This window comes from Populus euphratica, unplaced genomic scaffold (genome assembly GCF_000495115.2).
Source record: "Populus euphratica unplaced genomic scaffold, PopEup_1.0 scaffold448.1, whole genome shotgun sequence".
In the NCBI taxonomy this organism is placed as follows: Eukaryota; Viridiplantae; Streptophyta; class Magnoliopsida; order Malpighiales; family Salicaceae; genus Populus; species Populus euphratica.
In genome coordinates this window covers 127,073-154,854 of record NW_011500031.1, presented here as the reverse complement: position 1 = coordinate 154,854, position 27,782 = coordinate 127,073, and the positions used below count along the sequence as shown (strand labels likewise).

General features: G+C 35.4%; 2 protein-coding genes across 3 annotated transcripts; one reads left to right on the top strand and one right to left on the bottom strand.

Annotated features, from left to right (window-relative positions):
• Positions 1 to 3,331: 3,331 nt before the first annotated feature.
• On the top strand, positions 3,332 to 7,527 carry LOC105142472 (mediator of RNA polymerase II transcription subunit 4-like). Of its 2 annotated transcripts, none has more exons than XM_011050120.1 (2): positions 3,332 to 4,707; positions 6,800 to 7,527. In XM_011050120.1, the coding sequence occupies exon 1, from the start codon at positions 3,472 to 3,474 to the stop codon at positions 4,666 to 4,668; it is 1,197 nt and encodes a 398-aa protein (XP_011048422.1). In that variant the 5' UTR covers positions 3,332 to 3,471; the 3' UTR covers positions 4,669 to 4,707; positions 6,800 to 7,527. The 2 variants fall into 2 exon arrangements, with proteins under 2 accessions (XP_011048422.1, XP_011048421.1); XM_011050119.1 differs by having other exon boundaries at positions 6,718 to 7,527.
• An 18,996-nt stretch (positions 7,528 to 26,523) lies between these two features.
• Positions 26,524 to 27,713, bottom strand: LOC105142473 (ethylene-responsive transcription factor ERF039-like). Its single transcript, XM_011050121.1, has one exon. The coding sequence runs from the start codon at positions 27,465 to 27,467 to the stop codon at positions 26,784 to 26,786; it is 684 nt and encodes a 227-aa protein (XP_011048423.1). The 5' UTR covers positions 27,468 to 27,713; the 3' UTR covers positions 26,524 to 26,783.
• Between the last annotated feature and the right edge of the window lie 69 nt (positions 27,714 to 27,782).

Sequence of the window (27,782 nt, the reverse complement as noted above, 5' to 3'; positions counted from 1 at the left end):
TTATCATAGTTATTAAATCCGACCCGGCCAAGGGTCCAGGTCCTGGGTTATACGGGTTGACTCGAGTCAATAGGGGTCAACATGAATCAACCTAAAAAATTTTTAAAAAAATATTTGAAATTTTAATATTTTATATGAAAAAATTAAGAAACAATCTATGTGAATATAGGCTATAAATGTTATAAATAAATAGAGTTTAAAAGATTTTTTATCTTAGTGAAAAGATAATATGTTATTCTTTTAAGTTAAAGTATTTAAACCAAAAATATTTTTTTATTCCACATTAAAAAAACATAATTTTTTTTCTTCTAAAAATAATAGATATATATACTAAAGGGCTTCAAATCTCATATTAAAAAAATAAAACATTCTCCTAGTATTTATATAGTGAACTTTGAAAAGGATTAATAACTAACTAAGAAATATAAAAAAAGATGGGTCTCTAGATAGGAACAAAAACACATTTAAAACAAAAATTGGTCTTAACCTGGTAGCTTAGGTCACAGGTTGATTGAGTTTGACTTTTTTTTGCTCTTGCTGGTCTTTTTCCTTACCTAGATTGGTACAGTTACCAGGTTAACTTGCCGGGCCGATTCAGGTTTAATAACTATAACCCCTATTAACCTTTCACTTTTTTTTTTCCTTTTATAGGTATTTATATCATTTAATTATGCAAAAAACAAAAGTTGATAGACCATTATATCCATGATTAATTTCATAACAATAAATAAATCCCCTAGAAAGTAACATTTTATCCTTCAACGATAGGCCATTTGACCTTTATTATGAAACACAAAGATGTGATTACACTATTACAATTTACAGTGCAAATAGTCTAGCCTTATAGTAAAACATTGATGGTTTTAAAGGTTTTTTTTTTAATATTGGAAGTAGGGCTTCTTATTTTTTTATTTTCTTTTTATAAATTAATCTTTATTTTATGATTTAAGTCACAAGTTTAAAAGGTTGATTCAAGTTGCTTTTTAGGTTGTTTTTTAATTGATTTTTTTATGTCATCCTACGTCATTTGGTTGGTTGAAAATTAAATTTCATAATTTTTTTGGATTTATTTTTTATAAGATTATTTCAATCTTATTACCTAGTTCGCAAGTTTGGTTTACTCTATTTCTTTATTTTTTTGCTCTATTTTTAATTGTATATTTTTTAATTAGGCTTCATGATTTTTTTATTTATTTTTTATAGAATTATCTTGATCTAATAACCCGAGTTGTGAGTTTGACATGTTGATTTTGGTTGATTTGATTAGTTTTTTTTATTATTTTTAATATATTTTTTTTCAATTTTATCCTTTAGGTTGTTTGAAAATTGAGTTTTGTAAAAAAAAAAAAGTTAATTTTCTTTTTATAGAGTTATCACGGTCTCATGAATTTTTTCTTTCTCGATTTCAACTTTCGACATTGGATCTATTGGAAATGAAGATTTTTAATTTTTTTTAATTTTTTATAAAATTATTTTAATCTCATGATCCAAATCACAGATTTAACAGGTTAGCATATGTGTGATTTTGGTTTTTTTAATTGATTTTATTTTATTTTATTTATTTTAAAGTGGTTAGATGAATTTCTTATTTTTTTATTTGCTCTATGTAGAGTTATCTCGATCTTATGAATCAGGTCGTGAGTTGGTAGGTTGACTTGAGTTGATTTAGATAGTTTTTTTTTTATCATTTTTTTAATTTAATAGTTTTTTCAATTTCTTCCTTCAACATTGGATTGATTATAAATTTATCTTCATAATTAATTTTTATTTTTTCTATAAGATTATCATGATCTTATTATCTAAGTCACAAATTTATTAGGTTAATCTAGATCGATCCAATAAGTCGTTGTCTTAATATTTTTTAAAAAATATCATTCAATATGTCACAATATCAATATTTAAAAAAGATATTGTCTAATATATATTGAGTTCATGATTGTAGTTTCTTTATTAAAAAACACGTTAATAGCACTTGGATATTTTTTTAAATTGAAAATAAGTTAATTTGACCCACAACATAATAGGAACTAATGATCTAGTTATTAACAAATACTGGAAAACATAGCACTTTTGTTGTGCATCTCTCACAAACACTATTTATTGCAATAATGTTTTTTTATCTTTGCTTTTGTTTCTTTTAAGGCATTTAGTTTATTAAAAATTGAACTTTATAATTTCCTATAGTTTGCTTTGTATATGGTTATTATAGTTTTATGATTCATATCACGAGTTTTACGAGTTAACCCGGTTGACTCAAGTTTTTTAATTGATATTCTTAATTTTATTCTTCAAGATTAGATTGAATTAGATTTCATAATTAATTTCAGTTTATTTTTTATGAGGTTATTTTAATCTCATGACTCGAGTCTTAAAATTTTACAAGTTAAATCAAGTAAACTCGAGTTGTTTTATGGTGTTGTCTTTTTTATTTAGATTTTTTATAATTTTATCATTTGACAATAAATTGATTGAAATTAAATTTCATAATTTGCTTTAATTTGCTTTTATTGTAGGTTTGATATATTAACTTGGGTATTTTTTAGTTTAATTTCTATGAGGTTATCATGATCTCATGACCTAAATCATGAATTTGAAGACTAACTCGATCTGACTCAAGCTATTTTATTTGTATTTTTTAATTAGAATTAAAATTTATAATTTGTTTTAATCTATTTTCTATGGAATTATTCTCATCTCATAATCCAAGGCATGAGTTTGATATATTAACTCAAGTAGCTTTTTATGTCTTTTTTTATATTTTTTAAATTTTATTATTTAAAATTAAATTAATTGATAATTGAGTTCTATAATATTTTCAAATATTTTTATATGAGTTATCATAGTCTCATAACTTGAGTTATAAATTTAATAAGTTAACCTAAATTGATGTAATATATTGTTGCTTAAAGATATTATCTTGATTTTTTTTTTTTTCAATTCAAACTATGTTTTAAAGTTGTTTTTGAATATATTAAATTAACTATATCACATCTAAATCAATCATTACATGATTTTTTCGCACATCTCATAAAAAACTATTATAACCTTTACTAGAATAGAGCTAATAACTTAATAGAGCTAATAACTTAATTAATTTGGTGTTTAACTTACTTTTATTATTATTTTTAAGTGTTTTTTAAAAGTATTTTTGGTTTTAAAAAATATTAAATTAATATATATTTTATAATAATTTTAATATTTTAAAGGAATGATATTAAAAATAAAAAAAATAAAAAAAATTATTTTAATATATTTTTAAATAAATAATATTTTAAAAAATAATATTATCAACCAGAGGTAAAAACGGACGACTCGTAAATAGCTGCAAGCAAGCCGTCGTTCTCCTTTTAAGCAAATCAGGAAAACAAGGAATCGAATTCTCCCCTTTGTAATCCTGGTAGAAACAAATTAGGGTTCTTCTTGCAGATTTTCATTCTAAAAAAAAAAAAAAGGAAGAACTATTCTTCAAAAATGCATCAGCACCAAATTGTACAATCGCCGGCCAGATTAGGCCTAACAAACCCAACTTCTCCTTCTCTCCCAGTCCAAACCCCAAATCCTCCTCCTCCCAAATTCCCCAACCCTCAACCACCGCAGCACCACCACCCGTCCGCCACCACCACCACCACCACCACCACCTCCTTAGCTCTCCTTTCTCTCCTCCCACCTCTCCCCAGAGCCCAATCTCTCCTCCTCCAAATGGCTTCTTTAGCCACCAAACTCTTCGAACTCTCCCCTAACCGTCCCCACTGGCTTTCCGCCTATCGCGGAACACTCCCAACTTTTCTTCCGTCACAATCCCAATCACTGGACGAACCCACTCCTTCTTCTACCAAAGAAATTATCTCCCTCTTTACTTCCCTTCAAACCCAACTCTTCGAATCCGTCGCCGAACTTCAGGAAATCCTTGATCTCCAAGATTCCAAGCAAAGGGTTTCCCAGGAAATCAAATCTAAAGACTCTGCGCTTCTTAATTTTGCTAATAAATTGAAAGAAGCTGAGAGAGTTCTTGATATTTTAGTTGATGATTATGCTGATTATCGCCGCCGCCGCCCTATCCCTCCTAATGAAGATGAAGAAAATGCTACTAACACCACTACTGTTGCTTCTCAATTGAAGTTATCTGATATTTTGTCATATGCGCATCGTATTAGTTATACTACATTTGCTCCGCCGGAATTTGGTGCTGGACAGGCGCCATTGCGTGGGGCGCTACCTCCTGCTCCTCAGGAAGAGCAAATGAGAGCTTCCCAGTTGTATAATTTTGCTCATCTTGATGTTGGGTTGCCTAAAGATGTTGAAACCAAGGAGAAGACAATTGAGGCAATTATTGAGCCACAACACGAAGCTAATCCGCTTGAGAATTTGGCAGGCCTGTTTCCTCCTAATATTTCTGTTCCGGCAGGGTGGAAACCTGGGATGCCTGTGGTTTTGCCAACAGATTTACCAGTGCCGCCACCTGGATGGAAGCCTGGGGATCCAGTGTCATTGGACTCTATTCCATTGCCTAGAGCTGTGGAACAGAAGTTGCCACCTATTGCTCCTCAAGGATTGCATAAGCCACCAGAGACTATACAGGTTCGGCACGTGGAGCTGGATATTCCGGATCAGGATGATGATAGTAGTGATTATAGTAGTGATGTGGAAAGCTCTGATGATGAGGATTGAGAGAGTGATGGTCCAGAATAATGGATTGTTCTGATAAAGGTAAGTGTACTTGCTATTAAGAGCAAATTGAAATTATTGAGTTACGTGTGATGTTCCTAGATTCCAATGTACAAGTAAGATTCAATTTTAATGATATTTTGTTTGTCTAATGTGAAAATCCCATGATTCTTTTACCATTTGTTTCGTTACTACATATGGTTCGCAAGTTGCAGTAAGTCGAAAAGGTTACTGTGTTCACAAGTGCTTCAAAGATTATAACTCTTGATAAGATGTCACTTTATGATGCTGTGGTATTCAATTATTCATCACAGAAAGTACTTTTGTGCAAGAAAGAAAATAATTTATCAATATATAGAATCAGGTTTGGAAAGAAGAGTGATGATTAGAAGGATAGATTAAATTCATGTAAGCTGTGACTACGTGGGACAAGTTATCTCATACAGCAGACATGTATGAAGAATCCTTCTACTTCCATTGGCTGACAGACTAGCTTGGCAATTAGGTAAAAGAGCTTACAATCAATGGGGATGAGAATTGATTTATTTCTTGAAAGACATGTTATAGAACTTACTATTTTGACATAGAAGGATTAACGCAGGGTATGAAGATGTGACTTTAATGAATAAGAAGAGAGGGCAGCAGGTTGAAGACTTTTTTAAGTTGTTCCCTTGATCCATCCGCCATGAGGGATTGATTCCCTTTTTTTCCTCTTCGTTCTTGAGCATGATGGATGAAACGGTTGATTATCCATCCTAGTGGTTATTTAGAAGTTTCTATAACTATTAAGTGGTTTGTTATTAAATGTTGCATTTTAATAGCATAAATGTCAAAAGATGGCTGATGCCAATACTAAGATTAGCACCTGGTGGGTGGGGGAGCACCAAGGATTCAATTCATTTTCTGTTCTTTTGTTTATTTATTTACAATTGAGATGGCTAAGGATCCGATTCTAATAAAAATTGAATAGATAAAAAAAAATGAAAGAAACTGCGATAAAAGATATGAGTTCATCTTTTATCAATCATTTAGGCCAGTGCTATCAGAGATTAATTATCACAGTTATTATTATAAATGAAGGATGATAATTCTTAGGTCACGAGGAAGCTGTAGGTGAGAAATTTCACTTTCAAAAAGAGATGGAGAAACTGGGATTTTCTGTTTGAGCTTCATGCCTCTCTACATGTTTTAATGATAAGTTGTAGAGATACAAGTACAACCTGATGGATATTCAGAACCTTTTTGCTAACTATGTTTGGTTTGGATGGATGCCATGAAAGGTGTAAAATGTTTCAAAACTTCTCAATATGATTTCTATTATTTTCCTGGATTTGTGCTGCTGGCTCCATGTCGTTGGTTTGGCATTGTTGGTTTTGCAAATTATCATAACAGAAACCTTTTGCACAGGCTTTTAAATGATGGAATCCCATAGAATGGGGCTCAAACTCAAATTTTGTGGAGCTAATAAATGTTATACAAACAGATGCGCACTATCATAGACAAAAAAATACCAAGATCTCTCAATTTATGATCCAGGAGTTTGCTTGAAGTATGTATGTAGAAGCTCGCACAATGATTAATCACCAGTTCTGAATATGTTTTAAAATTCCTATTGCCTGTACATGTTTTTTAGCTCTGTATTCTTAAGAGATCTTGACCTTTCTGTGTCAACTAGATAATCAAAAGCATGCTTATGCTTTTGATCATAAATTTTGTTGTTCATATGGAAGCTTGGAACTGTGATTGACTTTTGACTAAAAGTTGCGTCACTTTCCTTTTCTTTCCTTCCTATTCTATTTTTTCTCATTGTAGTTCTTTGATTTTGTTGTTACAGTTTGTAGCCAAGAGAATTATTAGGAAAATGAGTAGAACCTAGAGGACATGTTTTGACATGTTCTGTGGTTCTGGAGGAAAGAAAATTTTTGTGTAGTTGTGCTATTTTTTCCATGATATGGTGTGTTATGATGCTAAGAATATTGGATAATTGCCAAACATTGGGAATTATTGGATAATTCTTTTTCTCTTTGCATTGTTATGTTGTATTGTTTACAGGGTATTTTGGTGGTGTTTCCTCAGCTTTTGTTCTGCATATTGGATAACTGGAGCTCTATTTTGTTTGTGCCTTTATTTACAGACATCTTATATTCTTATCTTAACAAAGGGAAAAAAGAAAAGGAACATGACTTCTGTCTCAAATCCATGCAAGTTTCTGAGTGGGATGATATGCTCATATTCACAATCTGATATGCAATTGTCTATGATACCCATCATCAACGATCCATTTCTGTTGCTGGTCTGGAGTGGAAGGAGTGGTCCTAAACTATGTTAGTATATGATTCCACTGGTGGATCAATTCCTGATAGTTGCTTCAAGGGAATGGAAGTGGTTCTACTTTTTTGGCTTTCTGAATTTTAAAATTGCTGTGTTCCTTTGTTCTTTTGGATGGGAAAATTGCAACTTATTCTTCTAACTCTAATGAGTACTCGCTGGATGTTTGATGAACTGAGCAATATGTAGGTAACTCTAACAAGCTAACCTCTGTTTTTTTTTTTTTTGTACTTAAGTTATGAATGTGAGTTGAGTTAGCTGCTTTGAGTGAATGTGGAAAGGGTCAATAGGTGAAGAAAGTTATGCGTGTAAGTTTGGGTGAATGTTGTTTTGTATCTATCCTTGTAGTATTGTGTTGATTTGGTTTTTTCTCGCTCCTTTTCTTTTCTGAATCATTTCATGGGTTGCTTTCCGGATAATGACCAAATTGATGCTTTAATAGTTTTATTCTGTTTTCCTTTACCATGTTTTGACACATGGGACCGAACCTGAATTTTTCAACTGTCAGTTTTGTTGAAATGAGATGCATTTTTCTTGTGATGCTGTTAAGATAACTACTGGCATAGCCTCTTATGGTGGTGAAAAGTGGTTAATAATCATAGTTGAGGTCTATGCTCAAGTATCATACATGTCATGGATAATTGATAATTGAAAAGTGGTTAATAATCATAGTTGAGATGCAGGATATAGTATATAAAGAGACCAGATAAATTAATAATATTCCTTTTGATATTATTGGTAATCAGACATGATCGGTATTTTAGGTTCCTGAACTTGACTAAGGATTGATGAAAGGGCATGCCTGAGAATAAGAAATATTTTACTTGATGGACTGTTTTTAAGTCGTACCTGTTGCTAACCAAATTATATCTTACGACCTGTTAAATAGATTTCAATTGCATGTTTTCTTGCTCAACTTTTCAGAAGTGGCTCTGATTTGGATCTAGTGCAGTAAGTTGCATCTGATATAGCCAATCAAGTTCAGGGGAAGTTCACTCCAGGTGCCCTGCATATAAGCTGATCCCAAAATGTTACGGTTATGATTTTCTGTGGCCTATATTATCGAACCCATAAATGGTTTATGGTAGCTCACTTGTGAGTTTGATGAGCTTGTTTCGCTCGTCGAAATTAGCCAAGCATATTCTCAACCTGTCAGCATAGTGGTCAGTGAAATGTTGATGCGGATCAGCCTAACACCAAGCATAATCATGCCAACAACCCATTGGAGGTGCCAATTGGGCCAATCACAAGAGCTAGGGCTAAAAAGCTTAAAGAAGCATTGAATGGGCTTGTTCAGAATATATGGAACAAAATGGACCTAGAGAGGCTTGGAACATTTAAGGAGCATGAAGGACAACCTTTAATTCATTTAGTTCAGGTCCAAGAAGAGCCCAATTCATGTGAAACAAGGGGTTGATGTGTCCGGCCCAATACCAGCCTTGTTAGGCTTGTCTTTTCTAATACTACAAGGATAAAGAGTCAGCAATTTATTCTCCTAACTAAGTAAGGAAGTTGGCCAAATCTTATTCCTAAAGAGGGGAGGACTATTTAATGCTTTTCCTCACTTAGGAAGGAAAGTAATTAAATCAGCAACAAAGGAGGAAATTTGTTTTCTTATTTGTCCAAGTTAAACAAGGAATTCCAAGCTAATCAAGGACATCAAAGGGGGCAGCAACACAAATTTTTCAAATCAGATTTTTCCAATTTTGCTTAGGACTTCTTAAGGGTGACAAATCTGATTCTAATTTATTTAGGATGGTATTTTCGGATTTTTAGTATTTTTAGTATTTTCTTCTTAGTTTTTGGGTTATTATTACTTATTTGGGTCAATTGTAAGTGGGCTACATATAAGTCCACCTAAGGGAGGTCCATTAGGGTTTCTTTAAGTTCAAATTCAGTATAAATAAAGGCATAACCCAAACATGTAAAGGTTACGCAATTTTCATATTAATAAAACTTCTTTGCTGCACTTATTGTGTGTTGGTGGGATAATCTCCCTTCCTTGGTTCTCTAAAGAACTGAAAACGACTTATCGAAGAACAACTGTCTTCGTGGCGTCATCCTTATACTTCTCGTTCGCGAATCAATATTCGTTGGGTGGGGGTTTCTGTTTTCAATAGTGCTGGTGCCTAGGTACAAGTTATCTTTGTGTCACATTCCTATCAAACCTGATTTACTTGGCTTTCCGGGAATTGACATCTTTGCGTGTGGGTTGCGTGACCATGTGATCACGAGGTTCGCATCATTTGGTATCAGAGCTTGGCTCCATTAATCAGGTTATATCGTCCTGAAATTTTCGTTTCTTGTTAATTCCGCAAAAAATTCCTTAGTATCCAATTTCTTCTTCTCCTTGAATTTGCGGCATATAAAAAGGAAAAAAAATTTGTTATTTCATTCTGTTATTGTTCAAAATATATCAGTAAAATAAAAAAAAGAGAGAGAAAAGAGAAAAGAAAAGAAAAATTGTTCAAAAAGACGTTTATTAGATTCTGCCGCAGAAAACTAAACAAGGGACAATTGGATCAACTCAACTCGGAATTAGCTCAAATTTGATATTCCAATTACTGGGGTCCTAATCGCATTACATATCAAATTTGGGGTCAATTGGATATCATTTGCTTTGGGTTTCAAATTCGGGTCTATTCAGGTCTGATTCATAACGTTTTTACGTCAGTATATCAAACGTTGTCATAAATTGCTCAAACCTTATATTCTGTCTATTTGGGTTGATATCGCACTATATCTGAAATTTTAACTCAATTGAACATTATTTACTTTAGGTTCCAGATTCGGACTTAACTTGTCGTAAACGAGTCTGTCTTGCGTCACCGTTTCAAAATTCGCTTGCTTTTTGTTGATTTCGTTTCTTGCAGTTTATTTTCATCATATCCAACATATTTGGGTGCTGTTTAATGATTTGGATATTTTTTGTTGCTGTTTTTATTCGCGTCTTCAGTTTCGTTCATATTTCGGATAGACTCGCTTGCTACTCACGAGACTATCATCGCAGTTTCGTTTTGCTTGTTTTCTAGTTTTTTCATTGCTTCTTGAGTCATATATATATTTGGATAGCGCTGCCAAGTTGGTTCTATTTGGTGTTGGTTTCAGTTTCACAAGAATCGCAAGAAGGTGAGACGAGAGGTGTGAGGATATTAAGAGTGTTTGAGCGAAACACGAGTGACGTGAGGGTAAATTTTCTTTTACCACTAACAACTTTTTGCAGGTACTATCATGTCAGATCAAAACAATACACCGCCCCATCCCGAGGGAGAACTTACATTTCAAATGCAAGTCATGACACAAATGATGGAGAGGATGAATTTTGTGATGGGAAATGTGTGCGACAGACTTGATAGGGTGGAGAAACGTGGTAACGGGGCTGGTACGAGCACCCAAAATGTGAAGCTTGGGGTGGAACCGAAAGCAAACAATAGCAGTAGGGCCAACAGGCCAACAAGGTGGGCTGATTGTGAGGATTTTGAGGAGGCCGTTGGTGATATCGGTGATGGTGTTTTTGATGATGAGGCCATAGACTACCGGGAAGGTTTTCGGCAGCCTAGAAACCGAAGGGATTATGGGAATAGAACTAGGGGCCAATTCGGCCAAAGGGAAAATTTCCGTAGTGTTGGGGGACATGCTGATTTAGATGGTGATTTGGATGCTATCAAACTGAAAATACCTTCTTTTCAAGGTAAAAACGATCCCGAGGCATATTTGGAGTGGGAAAAAAAGGTGGATTGGATTTTTGATTGCCATAACTATTCGGAGGCGAAGAAAGTGAAATTGGTAGTCATCGAATTCATGGATTATGCACTGATTTGGTGGGATCAGAATGTTACTAGTAGAAGACGGAGTGGAGAGAGGCCGATAGCGTCATGGGAGGAGATGAAAGTGTTGATGAGAAGGCGATTTGTGCCTAACCACTATTATAGAGATTTGTATCTGAAATTGCAGGGTTTGAATCAGGGTTCTAGGTCCGTGGATGAGTATTTCAAGGAAATGGAGATTGTCATGATTCGGGCCAACGTGATTGAGGATCGGGAAGCTACTATGGCTAGGTTTCTAAATGGATTGAATAGGGACATTGCAAATGTTGTAGAATTACAACACTGTGTGGAATTGGAAGACATGGTCCATATGGCAACGAAGGTAGAGAGACAAATAAAGAGAAGGGGCAGTACACGTTTTCAGACCAATTCGGCTTCATCTTCCTCAACATGGAGGCTGAATTTGAAAAGAGAGGGGGCTGTCCAACCAAAGCCTTATGCAAAGGTTGAACCACCTAAGGCCAAAAAGGATACATATACGGATGGGAAAGGTAAATCTGAATCTCAACCTACTCGTGATAGAGATATTAAATGCTTTAAATGTTTAGGGAAGGGGCACATTGCATCTCAGTGTCCAAACCGAAGAGTTATGCTTATAAGGGATAATGGGGATGTTGAATCTGAAAGTGAGAAATCTGAAAGTGAAGAGATGCCACCTTTGATGGATTGTAGCGATGAGGAGATTGCATACCCTGTTGAGGGGGAGGCTTTGGTTATAAGACGTGCGCTGAACATGCAAATCAAAGAAGATGATGTAGATCAGCAACGGGAAAATATATTTCACACTCGATGTCACATCCAAAACAAGGTATATAACATGATAATTGATGGAGGTAGTTGTGCTAATGTTGCTAGTGATACACTTGTGAAGAAATTGAATCTGAGTTGTATTAAGCATCCTAGGCCTTATAGATTGCAATGGTTGAATGAATGTGGTGAAGTGAGGGTTACTAAGCAGGTTTTGATTGCGTTTGCTATTGGGAAGTATTCTGATGAGATTTTATGTGATGTCGTCCCGATGCATGCTAGTCACTTACTTTTGGGGCGTCCATGGCAGTTTGATCGGAAAGCGATTCATGATGGGTTTAGAAATAGGTTCACTATTGTAAAGGATGGTAAAACCATCACTCTTGTACCTCTTTCTCCGAAACAAGTGTATGATGATCAAATCAAATTAAAAAAGGAATGTGAGGATGGGAAGAGTGAAAATTCACGTGAGGCCAATGGTGAGAGAAAACCATCAGATTCGGCTAAACCTAAATCATTAATTAAACCGATTGAGAATGGAGGTAAAAACCGAGGAGTGAAGAAAGTAAGCTTGTGTGATGATAATAGTGTGGAAAAATTAAAGAAACAAGCTAATTTTTATGCAAAAGGATCTCAAATCAGATCTGCATTTTTTACTAATAAGCCAATGATCTTACTTGTGTATAAGGAGGCTTATTTTAACACTAACGATCTTGATTCTGCTATTCCTAGTGTGGCTGTTTCTTTGATGCAGGAGTTTGATGATGTATTCCCTGAAGACATCCCTAATGGATTACCACCATTAAGGGGGATTGAACATCAAATTGATCTTGTGCCCGGAGCTTCAATTCCTAACCGTCCAGCCTATAGAAGCAACCCCGAGGAGACGAAGGAGCTTCAAAGGCAAGTAGATGAGTTGATGATGAAGGGGTACATTCGTGAGAGTATGAGTCCTTGTGCTGTGCCAGTGCTACTTGTGCCTAAAAAGGATGGAACATGGAGGATGTGTGTTGATTGTCGTGCTGTCAATAACATAACGGTAAAGTATCGACATCCTATTCCTAGGCTTGATGACATGCTAGATGAGTTACATGGATCATGTATTTTCTCTAAGATTGACTTAAAAAGTGGGTACCATCAAATTAGGATGAAAGAGGGTGATGAGTGGAAAACTGCATTTAAGACTAAGCATGGTTTATATGAATGGTTAGTCATGCCGTTTGGACTTACAAATGCGCCTAGCACGTTTATGCGTTTAATGAATCATGTCTTGCGTGCATTTATAGGTAAGTTTGTTGTTGTGTATTTTGATGACATTTTGATCTATAGCAAGAACTTAAATGAGCATCTTGATCATTTGCGTAATGTACTTAGTGTGTTGCGTAGTGAGCGATTATATGCTAATCTTAAGAAGTGTACCTTTTGCATGGAAAAAATTGTGTTTCTTGGCTATGTCGTTACTGCACAGGGTATCGAGATGGATGAGGAGAAAGTCAAAGCCATCCGAGATTGGCCTACACCAAAATCGGTAAGTGAGGTAAGGAGTTTTCATGGACTTGCTAGTTTTTATAGAAGGTTTGTGAAGGATTTTAGTACTATTGTTGCACCTTTAACTGAAATTATGAAAAAGTCTGTTGGATTCAAATGGAATGATGCATAAGATGAGGCTTTTAAATTGTTGAAGGATAAGCTTTGTTCGGCACCTGTTTTAGCTTTGCCAGACTTTACAAGAGCTTTTGAAGTAGAATGTGATGCGTCAGGTATCGGAATAGGAGCTGTGTTAATGCAGGATAGGAGGCCCATTGCATATTTCAGCGAAAAACTTAATGGGGCAGCCTTGAATTACCCTACATATGACAAGGAACTCTATGCCTTGGTAAGAACTTTAGAGACGTGGGAACATTACCTGTGGCCCAAGGAGTTTGTCATACATTCTGATCATGAATCATTGAAGCACTTGAAAGGGCAAGGTAAATTGAGTAGGAGACATGCCAAATGGGTTGAATTTATTGAAACATTTCCGTATGTGATCAAGTATAAGCAAGGGAAAGAAAACATTGTGGCTGATGCACTTTCACGCAGGTATGTTCTTTTATCTACTTTGGATGCTAGATTTCTAGGATTTGAACACATAAAAGAATTGTACAAGGATGATAGTGATTTTGCTAATGTTTACAATGCTTGCGAAACTTCAGCTTTTGGAAAGTTTTATAGACTTGATGGATATTTGTTTAAAGAGAGTCGTTTGTGTGTTCCTTTAAGTTCTATGCGTGAATTGCTTGTACGTGAAGCACATGGAGGCGGGTTGATGGGGTATTTTGGTGTTGTTAAGACTTTGGATGTGTTGCATGAGCATTTTTATTGGCCTAAAATAAAAAAAGATATGCAACGCATATGTGATAAATGCATAACTTGTAGGAAAGCAAAGTCTAGGACTCAACCGCATGGCTTGTATACCCCTTTGCCTGTACCGAAAGAACCTTGGGTAGACATTTCGATGGACTTTGTCTTGGGTTTACCTAGGTCAAAACGGGGCAGGGATTCCATCTTTGTAGTTGTTGATAGGTTTTCAAAGATGGCACATTTCATTCCATGTCATAAAACTGACGATGCAACTAACATTGCTGATTTGTTCTTTAGGGAGATAGTACGACTTCACGGGGTCCCTAAGAGCATTGTTTCTGATAGAGATGTTAAGTTCCTTAGCTATTTTTGGAAGGTGTTATGGGGAAAAATGGGTACTAAACTGTTGTTTTCAACTACTTGTCACCCCCAAACAGATGGACAAACCGAAGTAGTTAATAGGACCTTAACACAACTTTTGCGTGTTGTCATTCAAAAGAACTTAAAGAATTGGGAAGATTGTTTGCCATTTATAGAGTTTGCATATAATCGTAGTGTGCACTCTACTACTGAATTTTCACCATTTGAAATTGTGTATGGATTTAACCCTTTAACTCCAATGGATTTGATTCCTTTGCCTATTGATGAAAGGGTTAGTTTGGATGGTAATCGTAAAGCACAGGTGGTGAAAACTCTTCATGAGAGTGTGCGGCAACAGATTGAAAAGAGGAATCGCGTGTATGCGACCAAAGCCAATAAGGGGCGCAAACATTCAGCCTGGCGATTGGGTTTGGGTGCATATGCGCAAGGAGAGATTTCCGGCCCAGAGGAAGTCAAAGCTACAACCACGAGGAGATGAGCCGTTTCAGATCCTTGAGAGGATCAATGACAACGCTTATAAAGTTGATTTGCCAGGTGAGTATAGTGTTAGTGCTACCTTTAATGTTTCTGATCTTACTCTGTTTGATGTAGGTGATGGTTCGAGGTCGAATCCTTTTGAAGAGAGAGGGGATGATGCGGATCAGCCTAACACCAAGCATAATCATGCCAACAACCCATTGGAGGTGCCAATTGGGCCAATCACAAGAGCTAGGGCTAAGAAGCTTAAAGAAGCATTGAATGGGCTTGTTCAGAATATATGGAACAAAATGGACCTAGAGAGGCTTGGAACATTTAAGGAGCATTGAATGGGCTTGTTCAGAATATATGGAACAAAATGGACCTAGAGAGGCTTGGAACATTTAAGGAGCATTGAATGGGCTTGTTCAGAATATATGGAACAAAATGGACCTAGAGAGGCTTGGAACATTTAAGGAGCATTGAATGGGCTTGTTCAGAATATATGGAACAAAATGGACCTAGAGAGGCTTGGAACATTTAAGGAGCATGAAGAACAACCTTTAATTCATTTAGTTCAGGTCCAAGAAGACCCAATTCATGTGGAACAAGGGGTTGATGTGTCCGGCCCAATACCAGCCTTGTTAGGCTTGTCTTTTCTAATACTACAAGGATAAAGAGTCAGCAATTTATTCTCCTAACTAAGTAAGGAAGTTGGCCAAATCTTATTCCTATAGAGGGGAGGACTATTTAATGCTTTTCCTCACTTAGGAAGGAAAGTAATTAAATCAGCAACAAAGGAGGAAATTTGTTTTCTTATTTGTCCAAGTTAAACAAGGAATTCCAAGCTAATCAAGGACATCAAAGGGGGCAACAACACAAATTTTCCAAATCAGATTTTTCCAATTTTGTTTAGGATTTGTTAAGGGTGACAAATCTGATTCTAGCTTATTTAGGATGATATTTTCGGATTTTTAGTATTTTTAGTATTTTGTTCTTAGTTTTTGGGTTATTATTACTTATTTGGGTCAATTGTAAGTGGGCTACATATAAGTCCACCTAAGGGAGGTCCATTAGGGTTTCTTTAAGTTCAAATTCAGTATAAATAAAGGCATAACCCAAACATGTAAAGGTTACGCAATTTTCAGATTAATAAAACTTCTTTGCTGCACTTATTGTGTGTTGGTGGGATAATCTCCCTTCCTTGGTTCTCTAAAGAACTGAAAACGACTTATCGAAGAACGACTGACTTCGTGGCGTCATCCTTATACTTCTCGTTCGCGAATCAATATTCGTTGGGTGGGGGTTTCTGTTTTCAATAGTGCTGGTGCCTAGGTACAAGTTATCTTTGTGTCACACTCCTATCAAACCTGATTTACATGGCTTTCCGGGAATTGGCATCTTTGCGTGTGGGTTGCGTGACCATGTGATCACGAGGTTCGCATCAACCCTACTGACTTATCACTCTTCAATCACAAAGAGTGTGGCGTCAAAATCCTAGATTGATCTTTGTGGCGTCCAGATCGACTTATCAAAGTATCACTCTAGTTTATCCTCCATTTTTATTTACCTTAAAAATACTATAATCTAGCCTAAACACCAGAAGAAAGACAATACAACCAGACCCATCCTTCATCCATTTTCGTCAGACTCATTGTTGCCCATCCTTCATCCATTTTCGTCAGATTCATTGTTGCTGATTTTTGAATCATTCACGGCACAACATCTGGTATCAGAGCATCAGTTGCGATCTAAGGCAAGAGCTAGAAACAGAAGAAAGGCTTGCTGGAATTGCAATTGATAAACTTAATTATGGCTGGAGATAAAGAAGATTTGCCAAGAGGGTTAAGTTTGGAACAGGCACAGGTTATGGGCTTACAACGATCTAATGCTGAGATTCGGGATGAAATGACTGGAATTCGTGAACAGTTGCATACCCTTATGCAAATGATGCAAAGAAATCATTTGCAACCCCAGCAGAGGCAAGCACTTAGGGTGCCACGAAATGATTTTGTAGAAGCTGATGGAGATCCAAATGGGGATGATGAGGCCGACGACAGGGGCAGACCAAGAAGACAGAATAATAATCCTCCTAGTGGTCTCAAACTTAAGATTCCACCGTTTCGAGGAAGTAGTTCACCTGAGGAATACTTGGAATGGATTCAGAAGGTTGAAAAGGTGTTCGAATGGGATGAATATTCTGAAGAAAGGAAGTGCAAGGTGGCAGCACTTGAGTTTACAGATTATGCTCTTTTATGGTGGGAAAACTTAAAGATTCAGAGGAGAAGGGATGGAGAAGAGGAGATTAGAACGTGGGCAACTATGAAAAGAGTGATGAAGAAGAGATTTGTTCCTGATTACTATAAACAAGAGCTATACATCAGACTTCAAACTTTGCGACAAGGATCTTTAAGCGTGGAAGAGTATGTGAAAGAGTTTGAGTTGCTACAGATTCGATGTGAATTGATGGAACCCCAAGAACAAACAATAGCTAGATTTCTTGGAGGGTTAAGGAAGGATATAGCTAATGTGGTTGAATTGCAACCGTACATCTTCCTTGAGGATGTTATAAAGCTTGCAAGTCGTGTAGAGAGGCAGCAGAAACGAGGAGGTGTCCGAACTAGTGTAACTACGTCAAGTACGACAAGGGACAGATCTACGCCTACTCGAACATGGAGCACACCTAAACGAGATGAGAAGGTGGAGGTCAACAAGGGGAATACCAGTTCTGATTCTTTAAAGGGAAAGGAGAAGGTGACAGAACCTCCACATCCAAGGAGGTCACGAGACATCAAGTGCTTCAAGTGCTTAGGACATGGGCACATTGCTTCAGAATGTCCAAATAAAAGGGTAATGATATTGCATGGGGATCATGGAGAGCTGATCAGTGGAGATGAGGCTGAAACTGAAGATGAAGATGAGGCACAAATGGAACAGGAAGAGGATTTCGAACCAGTGAAGGGAGATTTGTTGGTTGTGCAACGGGTTCTAAATGCACAAGTTGATGTTAGTGCTGAGCAACGTGAGAACATCTTTCATACTCGATGTCAGATTCGAGATAAGGTGTGTGGGATGATCATTGACAATGGAAGTTGCACTAATGTTGCGTCAACTACCTTGGTGGAGAAATTGGGCTTAACTACCATTCCACATCCCAGACCGTATAGTTTGCGATGGCTGAATGAGAATGGGGAGATTCGGGTGACAAAGCAAGTTCTTGTGCCCTTTTCCATTAAAACCTATCATGACGAGGTTTTGTGTGACGTTGCGCCGATGTCAGCTAGCCATTTGTTACTGGGTCGTCCATGGCAGTTTGATAAGGATGTGACCTACAATGGACGAAAGAACACTTATTCTTTCATGCTGAATGGAAAGAAGGTGAACTTGTTACCATTGAGTTCTCAACAGGTTAGAGCGGATCAGTTACAAAGCCAACAAAAGGAGGTGCAATCACGTAAGGGGCTGTTGTTAGCCAAAAAAGGCGATATCAAACAGGCATTAGCTTCGACGGGGGTTGTTTTCATGATCTGGGCAAAGCAATTGCTACAAGTAGAAGGACTGGACTTACCAGCACAGATTAAGGAATTGCTAGAAGAATTTAAAGATGTGTTTCCAGATGAATTACCTAAAGGGTTACCGCCTATTCGTGGAATTGAGCATCAAATTGATTTGGTGCCGGGAGCTTCACTTCCTAATAGACCAGCATACAGATGTAATCCAGCGGAAGCAAAAGAGATTCAAAGGCAGGTTGGTGAGCTTGTAGAGAAGGGCTATGTTCGAGAATCACTTAGTCCATGTTCCGTACCTACTTTGCTTGTACCAAAGAAAGATGGTACCATGAGGATGTGTATGGACAGCCGTGCTATCAACAAAATAACAGTTAAGTATCGATTTCCTATACCCAGACTTGATGATTTGCTTGATGAGTTGCATGGTGCTGCATTGTTTTCTAAAGTCGATTTGATGAGTGGTTATCACCAAATTAGAATGAAATAGGGAGATGAATGGAAAACAGCATTTAAAACTAAACAGGGGTTATATGAATGGATGGTAATGCCGTTTGGGTTATCTAATGCGCCTAGTACATTTATGAGGCTTATGAATCATGTTTTGAGGAAGTATATTGGGATGTTTGTTGTAGTATATTTTGACGATATCCTAGTGTATAACAAGACCTTTGATGATCATGTGAAGCATCTTAGAGTTGTGTTTGAAACTTTGCGAGATTCTAAGTTGTATGGGAAACTCACAAAGTGTTCCTTCTGTAAAGAAAGTGTCGTGTTTCTTGGATATATTATCTCTAGCAAGGGAGTTAAGGTTGATGAGGAGAAAATTGAGGCAATTCGGGACTGGCCAAAACCTGCTAGTATCGCTGATGTGAGGAGTTTTCATGGTTTAGCTTCTTTCTACAGGCGATTTGTGAAAGATTTCAGCTCTATTGTTGCTCCTATGACAGAATGCTTGAAAAAAGGAAACGAGTTTAGATGGAGTGCAGATGCTCAGAAAGCTTTTGAGCTAATTAAAGAAAAGTTGTGTACTGCTCCAGTTTTAGCACTTCCAGACTTTGCTAAAACATTTGAAATAGAGTGTGATGCTTCCGGAGTTGGAATTGGGGCTGTTTTGATGCAAGAAAAGAGGCCGATTGCATTCTTCAGTGAAAAGTTAAATGGAGCACGTTTGAACTACTCTATTTATGACAAGGAGTTCTATGCTTTGATTCGAGCTCTGGAGGTATGGCAGCACTACTTGTTGCCAAAAGAATTCGTTATTCATACTGATCATGAATCCTTGAAGTATCTTAAAGGGCAAAGCAAGCTGAATCGAAGACATGCTAAATGGGTGGAGTTTATGGAGTCATTTCCTTATGTCATAAAGTACAAGAAAGGGCAAGTTAATGTGGTTGCTGATGCTCTTTCTAGGAGGTATGCACTGATCTCTATGTTGAATGCAAGGCTGATGGGTTTTGAACAAGTGAAGGATCAATACGCTAATGATTCCTACTTTGCTAATGTGGTTACCGAATGTGCAAAGGGAGCTTGTGATAGGTTCTTTATGCATGAAGGTTACTTGTTCAAAATGGGCAGAATGTGTATTCCTTCAGGTTCATTACGGGAGTTGCTTGTGCGAGAGGCTCATGGTGGTGGTCTTAGTGGTCATTTTGGGGAGAAGAAGACTTATGAGTTGCTGAAAGAACATTTCTTTTGGCCTAGCATGTTACGGGATGTGCACAAGGTGATTGAGAGATGTGCTATTTGCAAGAAAGCTAAGGGTAAAGAGAATGCTTATGGGCTGTATATGCCGTTGCCTATTCCAGAGCAACCGTGGATGGATGTTAGCATGGACTTTGTACTGGGGTTACCGAGAACACAGCGTGGAAAGGATTCAATAATGGTTGTGGTTGATCGATTCTCCAAAATGTCCCATTTCATTCCTTGCAACAAAACTGACGATGCTGTACATGTAGCTGATTTGTTCTTTCAAGAGATTGTTCGTTTGCATGGAGTTCCTAAAAGCATTGTCTCTGATCGTGATACAAAGTTCTTAAGCTACTTTTGGAAGACTCTTTGGAGGAAGCTAGGAACGAAGTTACTTTTCAGTACGGCATGTCATCCACAAACTGATGGACAAACTGAGGTAGTAAACCGAACTTTATCTTCTTTGTTACGAGCTGTTATACATAAGAATTTGAAGAGTTGGGATACTTGTTTGCCTATTGTGGAGTTTGCATATAATCGTAGTGTGCATGGGGCTACAAAATTTTCACCATTTGAGGTCGTGTATGGCTTTAATCCTTGTGTTCCTATTGATCTTGTTCATATTCCAATTGATGAGAGGACATCTATGGATGGAATTAGAAAGGCAGAACTGATGAAGAAACTACATGAGCAGGTTCGATTACATATTGAGGAGAAAACAAGAAAGTATGCTAAACAAGCTAACAAGGGGCAGAAAATGGTTAGGTTTGAACCCGGTGATCTTGTTTGGATTCATCTTAGTAAGGGCAGATTTCCAAGCAAACGCAAGTCCAAGTTGATGCCAAGAGCTGATGGTCCATTTCGGATTATAGAGAAGGTGAATGATAATGCGTATAAGGTAGATCTTCCTGGTGATTACAATGTATCAACTACTTTTAATGTGAAAGACTTGACTCCATACTTGGATGATGACGACGATTATGATTTGAGGACAAATCATTATCAACCCGGGGCTGATGATGTGCATCATGGGAATGATAATCCATCTCGTAAAGGTAAATCAAATATGCAAGAGGATTCAGATGGTCCAATGACAAGAGCGAGAGCGAAACAACTACAAAGGACCTTGACGAGTCAGATTGGAATGATTGAAGCTGCGTCGGAGTTAAAATTTGGCAATCAGTTTCAAATTGGTTCAAGGGTGCTTATTTGCCTACAATTGGAGCTTAAAGATGGGAAGAGCCCTTAATGGTTCTTTTGATGCTGGACTACTTGAATTTGGGTTGATAATGCAAATAAGTTAAGAAATTGATGCTGTTTACGTCAGAACAGTAGATAAATTTGAACCCGAATTTGAAGTCATCCATTGCATGTGAAAACAAGACTAATCTAGGTGGATTTCAAGTTTAGAACGTGATCTTTCCAGATTGTCCAACCATGATTGCATTGGACTTTTGTGCAAGAAGTTATAGCCATTTTAAATTCGGTCTGTTTATGTTTCAATTAAAGTCAGAAAATATGTGCTAGTGTAATTTGTCTGGTTACTTTGTCAAAGTCCAAGTTTTGGGCTTGATTTCTGTCATGTTGAATTTTCCTAAGTGTGGAGGGATGTTCCATTATAAATATGGCATCAGAATATGTAATAAACAACTTTTGGCCAATATTTGAACTTAATTCCGAGAATTAAGAGTTATTCTTCCAAATTGATTTGTGAAGAACCCTACCTGACTTATCACTCTTCAATCACAAAGAGTGTGGCGTCAAAATCCTAGATTGATCTTTGTGGTGTCCAGATCGACTTATAAAAGTATCACTCTAGTTTATCCTCCATTTTTATTTACCTTAAAAATACTATAATCTAGCCTAAACACCAGAAGAAAGACAATACAACCAGACCCATCCTTCATCCATTTTCGTCAGATTCATTGTTGCCGATTTTTGAATCATTCACGGCACAACATAATTTTTATATGGTAAAAAGCACTAGAATATAATAAAAAGATAACTACAAATCACTAGAGACTCCATGCACAATTACCTTTATATAAAATAAAAATCAAGGGAGATACAAATATATAAAAAGCTGTTATAAGCCAAGTTATAAGAATTAAAGACTATTTATTTCAGTGTATAGGTTAAAACCCATATGGGAAATGGAAAGCTTTTTAAAAAAAAAAATGATTACCCTTAAAAGCCAAATTCACGACATTAACACAAATACAATAAAAAGACTAGGAGATATCACAAACAAAAAAAAATCATAATATTCTTAATTAAAAAAAGGAGAAGAGTAAAAAATCCTTAATTTTACTACACAACCTCTCAATAAAATAGAAAAAGTTCAATTATCAATAGAAATAAAACAAAACCACTAAAGGGGATTCTATTAGGACTCTGCCAAAAAAAAAAACCATGCATTAAATACATACAAAAACAATGGAAAAAAAAAGGAGGGAAAGGCATAAACTTACATGACGTGAAGTAATAAAGGATGAAGACTATGTTCGACATTAAGGATGGAGGTAAAGTGGAAAAGAATGAGAAGGAAGATAGAAAAAAAAAGTTGATAAATGGAGAAGAGAGAAAGAAGACAAAGAGAAAAGGGTTGGTAGAGAGAGAAGAAAAAAAATACAAAAGAAGAGAAAAAGAAGACAAGTAAAATTAGAGATTTTTACCAATAAAATTACTAATGAACAATTATATATATATATCCATGAGTAATTCCATTAATAATTAAAACTTATAAATTTCAATGAAACCTGAAATTTTGCACACCCTAAAAAATTATCCAATAAATTTTTGATCTGTCGATAATTCTATCTATAATTGCTAGTGATAAATCATTATATCAGTGATTCTATGTGCAACTATAAAGACTATGCTATAACCAAAATAAAATAAAAATCATACATTGTATGCATGTAGAAACAATGCAAAAAGAAAGAAGAAAGAAGAAGAATATAGACTTGCCTAACATGAAGGCATGAATGATGAAGACTATGTTTGAAGGTGAGTGGAAGAGAATAAAAGAGAAGATATAGAGAAAAAGTTAATATAAAAAGAGAAAAGAGGAGGAAACACGGAAAAAAAGAAGAGAGAAAGAGGTTGTTAAGGAGAGTAAAAGAAAACATATAAGAAGAAAAATAGAAGACAAATGAAATTAAGGATTCTGATAATTTAATTAGGGCTTTTTATCAATGGAATTATTGATGGATAATTAAATATATATTAATTTTTATAATTTATCGACAATTTCATTGGTAATTAAAACTAAATTTTTTTTAATGAAACCTGAAATTTTGTAAACCCCCCTAAAATTATTCTGTGAATTTTTTATTCGTCTGTAATTGTCAATGGCAAAATAAATAATTTTTATTCCATCATTGATTCTGTCTATAATTTTTAGTGGCAAGACCTTGTAATTTTTTCAACTCTATGAAACTTTCAAAGGGACTTAGTTCATCAGTGATTCCATCTGTAACTATAAGTGGCAAGGTTATGTAATTTTCTTCCAACACTGTGGAAATATCCAAGGAACTTAGTCCATCGGTGATTCAATCTATAATTATTAGTAGTAAGGTCATGTAATTTAATTCCAACTTTTTAAAACTTTTTAAAGGACTTAGTTCGTTAATGATTCCATATGTACTTGTTAGTGGCATGGTCATGTAATATTTTTCCAACACTCAAACTTTCCGAGGAATTCAATCTATTGATGATTCTATCTGTAATTAGCAATGGCATAGTTATGTAATTTTTCCAACTCTTTAAAAATTTTCGAGGGACTTAGTCCATCGATGATTCTGTCTATTTAATATAGTCCATCAATAATTTTGTCGATATGAAATAGTTTTTTTTCAAAGTGTTTATTCCCAATCTATTTAATCTACAAATATAGTAAAATCACAACACAATAATATCATTTCTGTTCATAATAATAAAATCACAATGATAAATGTTCCATCAAGTTTAACAACAGTTAATTGTAAATGACCAACTAAAAAAATTACATTAAATTGAATTTTATTATACATTGATGTTTTACAATTTAATCAAAATTATATTATTCTTCTTCTTCTTCTTCTTTTTTAATTTTATTATTGTCATATCCATCATAATCTTCTTTATTGTATTGATGCTTGTCAATATCATCATCTTCATCGACCTTTATATGTCCACTAGTTATCAATATATTATTTAACTCTTTAACGTCAACTTTAAAAAATATTCTTAGTAAAATCAAAATCAAAATTTTCATATAAATCGGTATATGAATGTTAAATTATGAGAAAATTTTGATTTTTTTACTTTGATTTTTTATCAGTTGTAGATCGAAAAGGAAAACTTACTTGTAAGATTTTATTTTTTTATGTATGGATCAATTACTTCAATATCACTTCTATTACTAGAACCAAAGTGATATTCCACAGTACGAACTTCTTTATAAATCTTGTCAAGTCAATATAGAGAGTCAAGATGAGAAAAGAGAAAGACATAACTATGTTATTTCAATAATGAAAACTTATCATATTTCATACGGATTATGTCCCTTTATATATGATTAGAGGTGGCAGTTACTTCCTTTAGTAATTCTTCTAATAACTTGAACCAGATCCATCCATTATGGGTGGACCATGCCTAACCCAATAACCAACATTAGTAATATCATGTCAATAGAATTTAAATAAAAAGACTTTATTAAGCTTGCAATGATATTACAATTCAATTACTTCTTCTAGCTTCCCATAATAAATAACTTCAAACTCATTAAAAGTTGATATCTTAATATATTCACTATTATAGATCTTTTTATCCTAACCATACTTTTCAGTATGAAAGATAAATTCATTGATGAAGAAAGAAAATCAAACAAACTCATATTAAAGAAATTAAAAGGCTGATTTATATAGTAATAAACGTAGTCCCCATTTGTTTTTATGATTAAAAAATGTTTTTACAAAGTTTTTTATTGCTTCAAATTAATTTTTTTACAAAGAAAAAATTATTTAAATATATTTTCAAATTGAAAATACTTTGATAAACAACCATTATTACAATGCCAAATAGGCTTGTACTTGAAGTCCCCGTCATTCCTTGAACTGTCATAGTAAGTGTTGTTTGATATTTTTATTTTTGAGAATTCTTAAAACAAAAAATCATCTATTAATTAAGTTTTTTCTCTATGTTTTAAAAATAAAAAAAATACACAATTGGATACCAGAGTTTTTGAAAAATCATGATAATAGTTGTTGGTTTTTTTATAGAAAAAATTCAAAACAAAAGGAAAAATTCTATTTCTATTTCCAAGAACTTGAAAACAAATACTAAGCTTGAATAAATTAGTTTTCTGTAATTAATTATTTCTTTTATGCATTAATATATTAATTTATTTATTGCAAGCCATTAACTTTTATTTTGTTTGTGGTTTGATATTATGATGTAAAGTGTTTTTTAAATATATTTTTCATTTGAAAATATATTAAAATAATTTTTTTAGATTTTTTTTAATTTCTGACCTAATCACATTAAAATAATAATAAAAACATAAAAAACAGCCACAACTTGGTGTTTTTTCAAGTGATTCGCACGTAAAAGCATTTCCTACCACTCTCCTGAACCCTTGCTAATTTTAATCAATCAGAAGCATTGGATCCGCTAGGAGTCATCGAAATAGGTCACTTTCTCTAGTTAATACATGTTCCAAATTATGTTAGCAATTTCGGTCATGAATTCTACCTGGGTTGGTCTAAAATTCTCTTGAAATTGACATGCATATTCTAACCACTCGTATTTTGACATCCATCTAAGATCATTCGTAATTAATGTGAACACTTGAAGGACGATGATCAGTGTAATTAATTAACCTCGAAAATTATTGGACAACGAAAAGGGTTAATTTGTACTGCTGAACGATGTAATGCTGATCCGTTCTCTATATCGTGTCCTTACGCAGTATCATTTCATCAGTCATTATCAGATTGGAAAGTAGTGTCCACTGGGACCTTGCTCTGTGTATTATCAGCACCTAATGGGTCCGAGTTTAATTTAGACAGAGACTTGATGATTACTAATGCCATTGTTTTATGCGTTTCAATTGACTTTCTGGGGCACTGCCCAAAACAGAAATAAATAAATAATAATCATTCATGCATCTGAAAATGTCGATCCGATTAACAATTATGTTATATTTAAACATCACAATTCCAGCCATAGCTAGTTCTATAAAGTAGTTGCCAGTGGGTTATTGCTCTCTTTCATGGAGACGAATATTGACAAGGATAGTGAGAGCAAGACCAGAGTACCGTACAGATGAACACAGAACTGAGTACCGTTTTCGAACCCGTCTTGTTTGATTAGGTGTGAAAATAAATGCTTCTCCGTATGAAACATCGCGAGGTAGAGGGCATGGCCGGCCGGTCAGTACTGTATCCTCAGAGAAATGCATTAAAAACAAAAATGCTGTGGATGATTGATTGATCATCAAACTTCAGACCTCGATCTTAAATGCAAAGTTTATCAAATTAAAATAGGCGGGTCTTTGAGTCTGGTTCAGAGACAAATTGGAGAAGACACTTCAGGGATCATAAAATTAATATACAATTCATGTTTGCTTTATTATTTATAGAGATGATGATTAAGCTTTGCCATTCATCTCCTTCTTATGCAACCTTCATGTAGATTGAAAGGGGTAATTAAGGCGCTGCTACACACACACGCACGCACACAGAGGTTCTACAGAATCTGTCGAAACCAAACCTGCATACTCAAACTTTGATTTACTGATTTTTCGGTGTCTTCCTGAGAAATTAAGCACAGAAAAACAGTATACTAACTTGTCGGTTTAATAAATGTTTCTACTTGATTGGTATTCCCATAAAGAAAGATCCTCCTGGTGCCAAAATCCAACATCAGATGTCTCCGTTCCAACCGGCTGCCATGGTGACAAGTAACAAAACTCATCAAATTGATGACTTATGTCTTGCAAAATATCTGGCAAATCGATAAACGTGTCATCATCATCATCATCTCTTAATGGTGAGCTTAATGAATACTCCTGCGTCTCATTAGATGCCAAAGTACTATCCAGGGAGCAAGGAAGCATCAGCTCGGCTTCAGCTTCAGTTTCGCGGCCCTTTTGACCTGTCTTGCAGCTCAAGGTAGCTGCTAGGGCAGCGGCAGCTTGAATATCTTTGGGAGATGAACTAGCTGGACGTGGAAATTCATGAGCGAGTTCGGGAAAATTAAGGTGAGCTGAATGACCTTTAATTGTAAGGGCAGCTACATCGTGCGCTCGAGCCGCCATTTCTGGTGTTGAGAAAGTTCCTAGCCAAATTCTTGACTTCTTCTTTGGTTGCCGGATTTCGGACACCCATTTGCCCCAATGACGCATCCTTACTCCACGGTATGATGGATGCCTTCCGGCATTTCCTCTACTCTTAGCCTGTTTGTCACTTTCATAATTGTTTTCTGGGTCTTGATTTCGCTTAGAGCTGTTTTGGGACTCTTGTTTTGTGGAATCCTTCATTGTTGAAGGAAATGAAGAGGAGGAAGAGAAGGTTGAAGAAGAGAAATAAATTACAAGTGTGTGATGAAGAGCTTGAAACAAGGGATTATTTGCTACTAACTATGTAGTGCTAAGTCATTACAGTGAAGATATATAGAACAATGCAAGTATGCATCCATCAAAGAGATGGGTACTTGAAAGAGAAGGACAGGGACCTAGAGTTACCGTTGTGGTTATTTTGTTACATGTTTCGATTTTTAATAGAAAAAAAATTATCACCCTCTAAATTATAATTTTTTTAAACTTAATTCTCTCTCCTTTTTTAAAAATTACAAT

Bases quoted from the DNA above. Each gene is read 5' to 3' on its own strand.
- LOC105142472 (XM_011050120.1), top strand. From the start codon at position 3,472: ATGCATCAGCACCAAATTGTACAATCGCCGGCCAGATTAGGCCTAACA.
- LOC105142473 (XM_011050121.1), bottom strand. From the start codon at position 27,467: ATGAAGGATTCCACAAAACAAGAGTCCCAAAACAGCTCTAAGCGAAAT.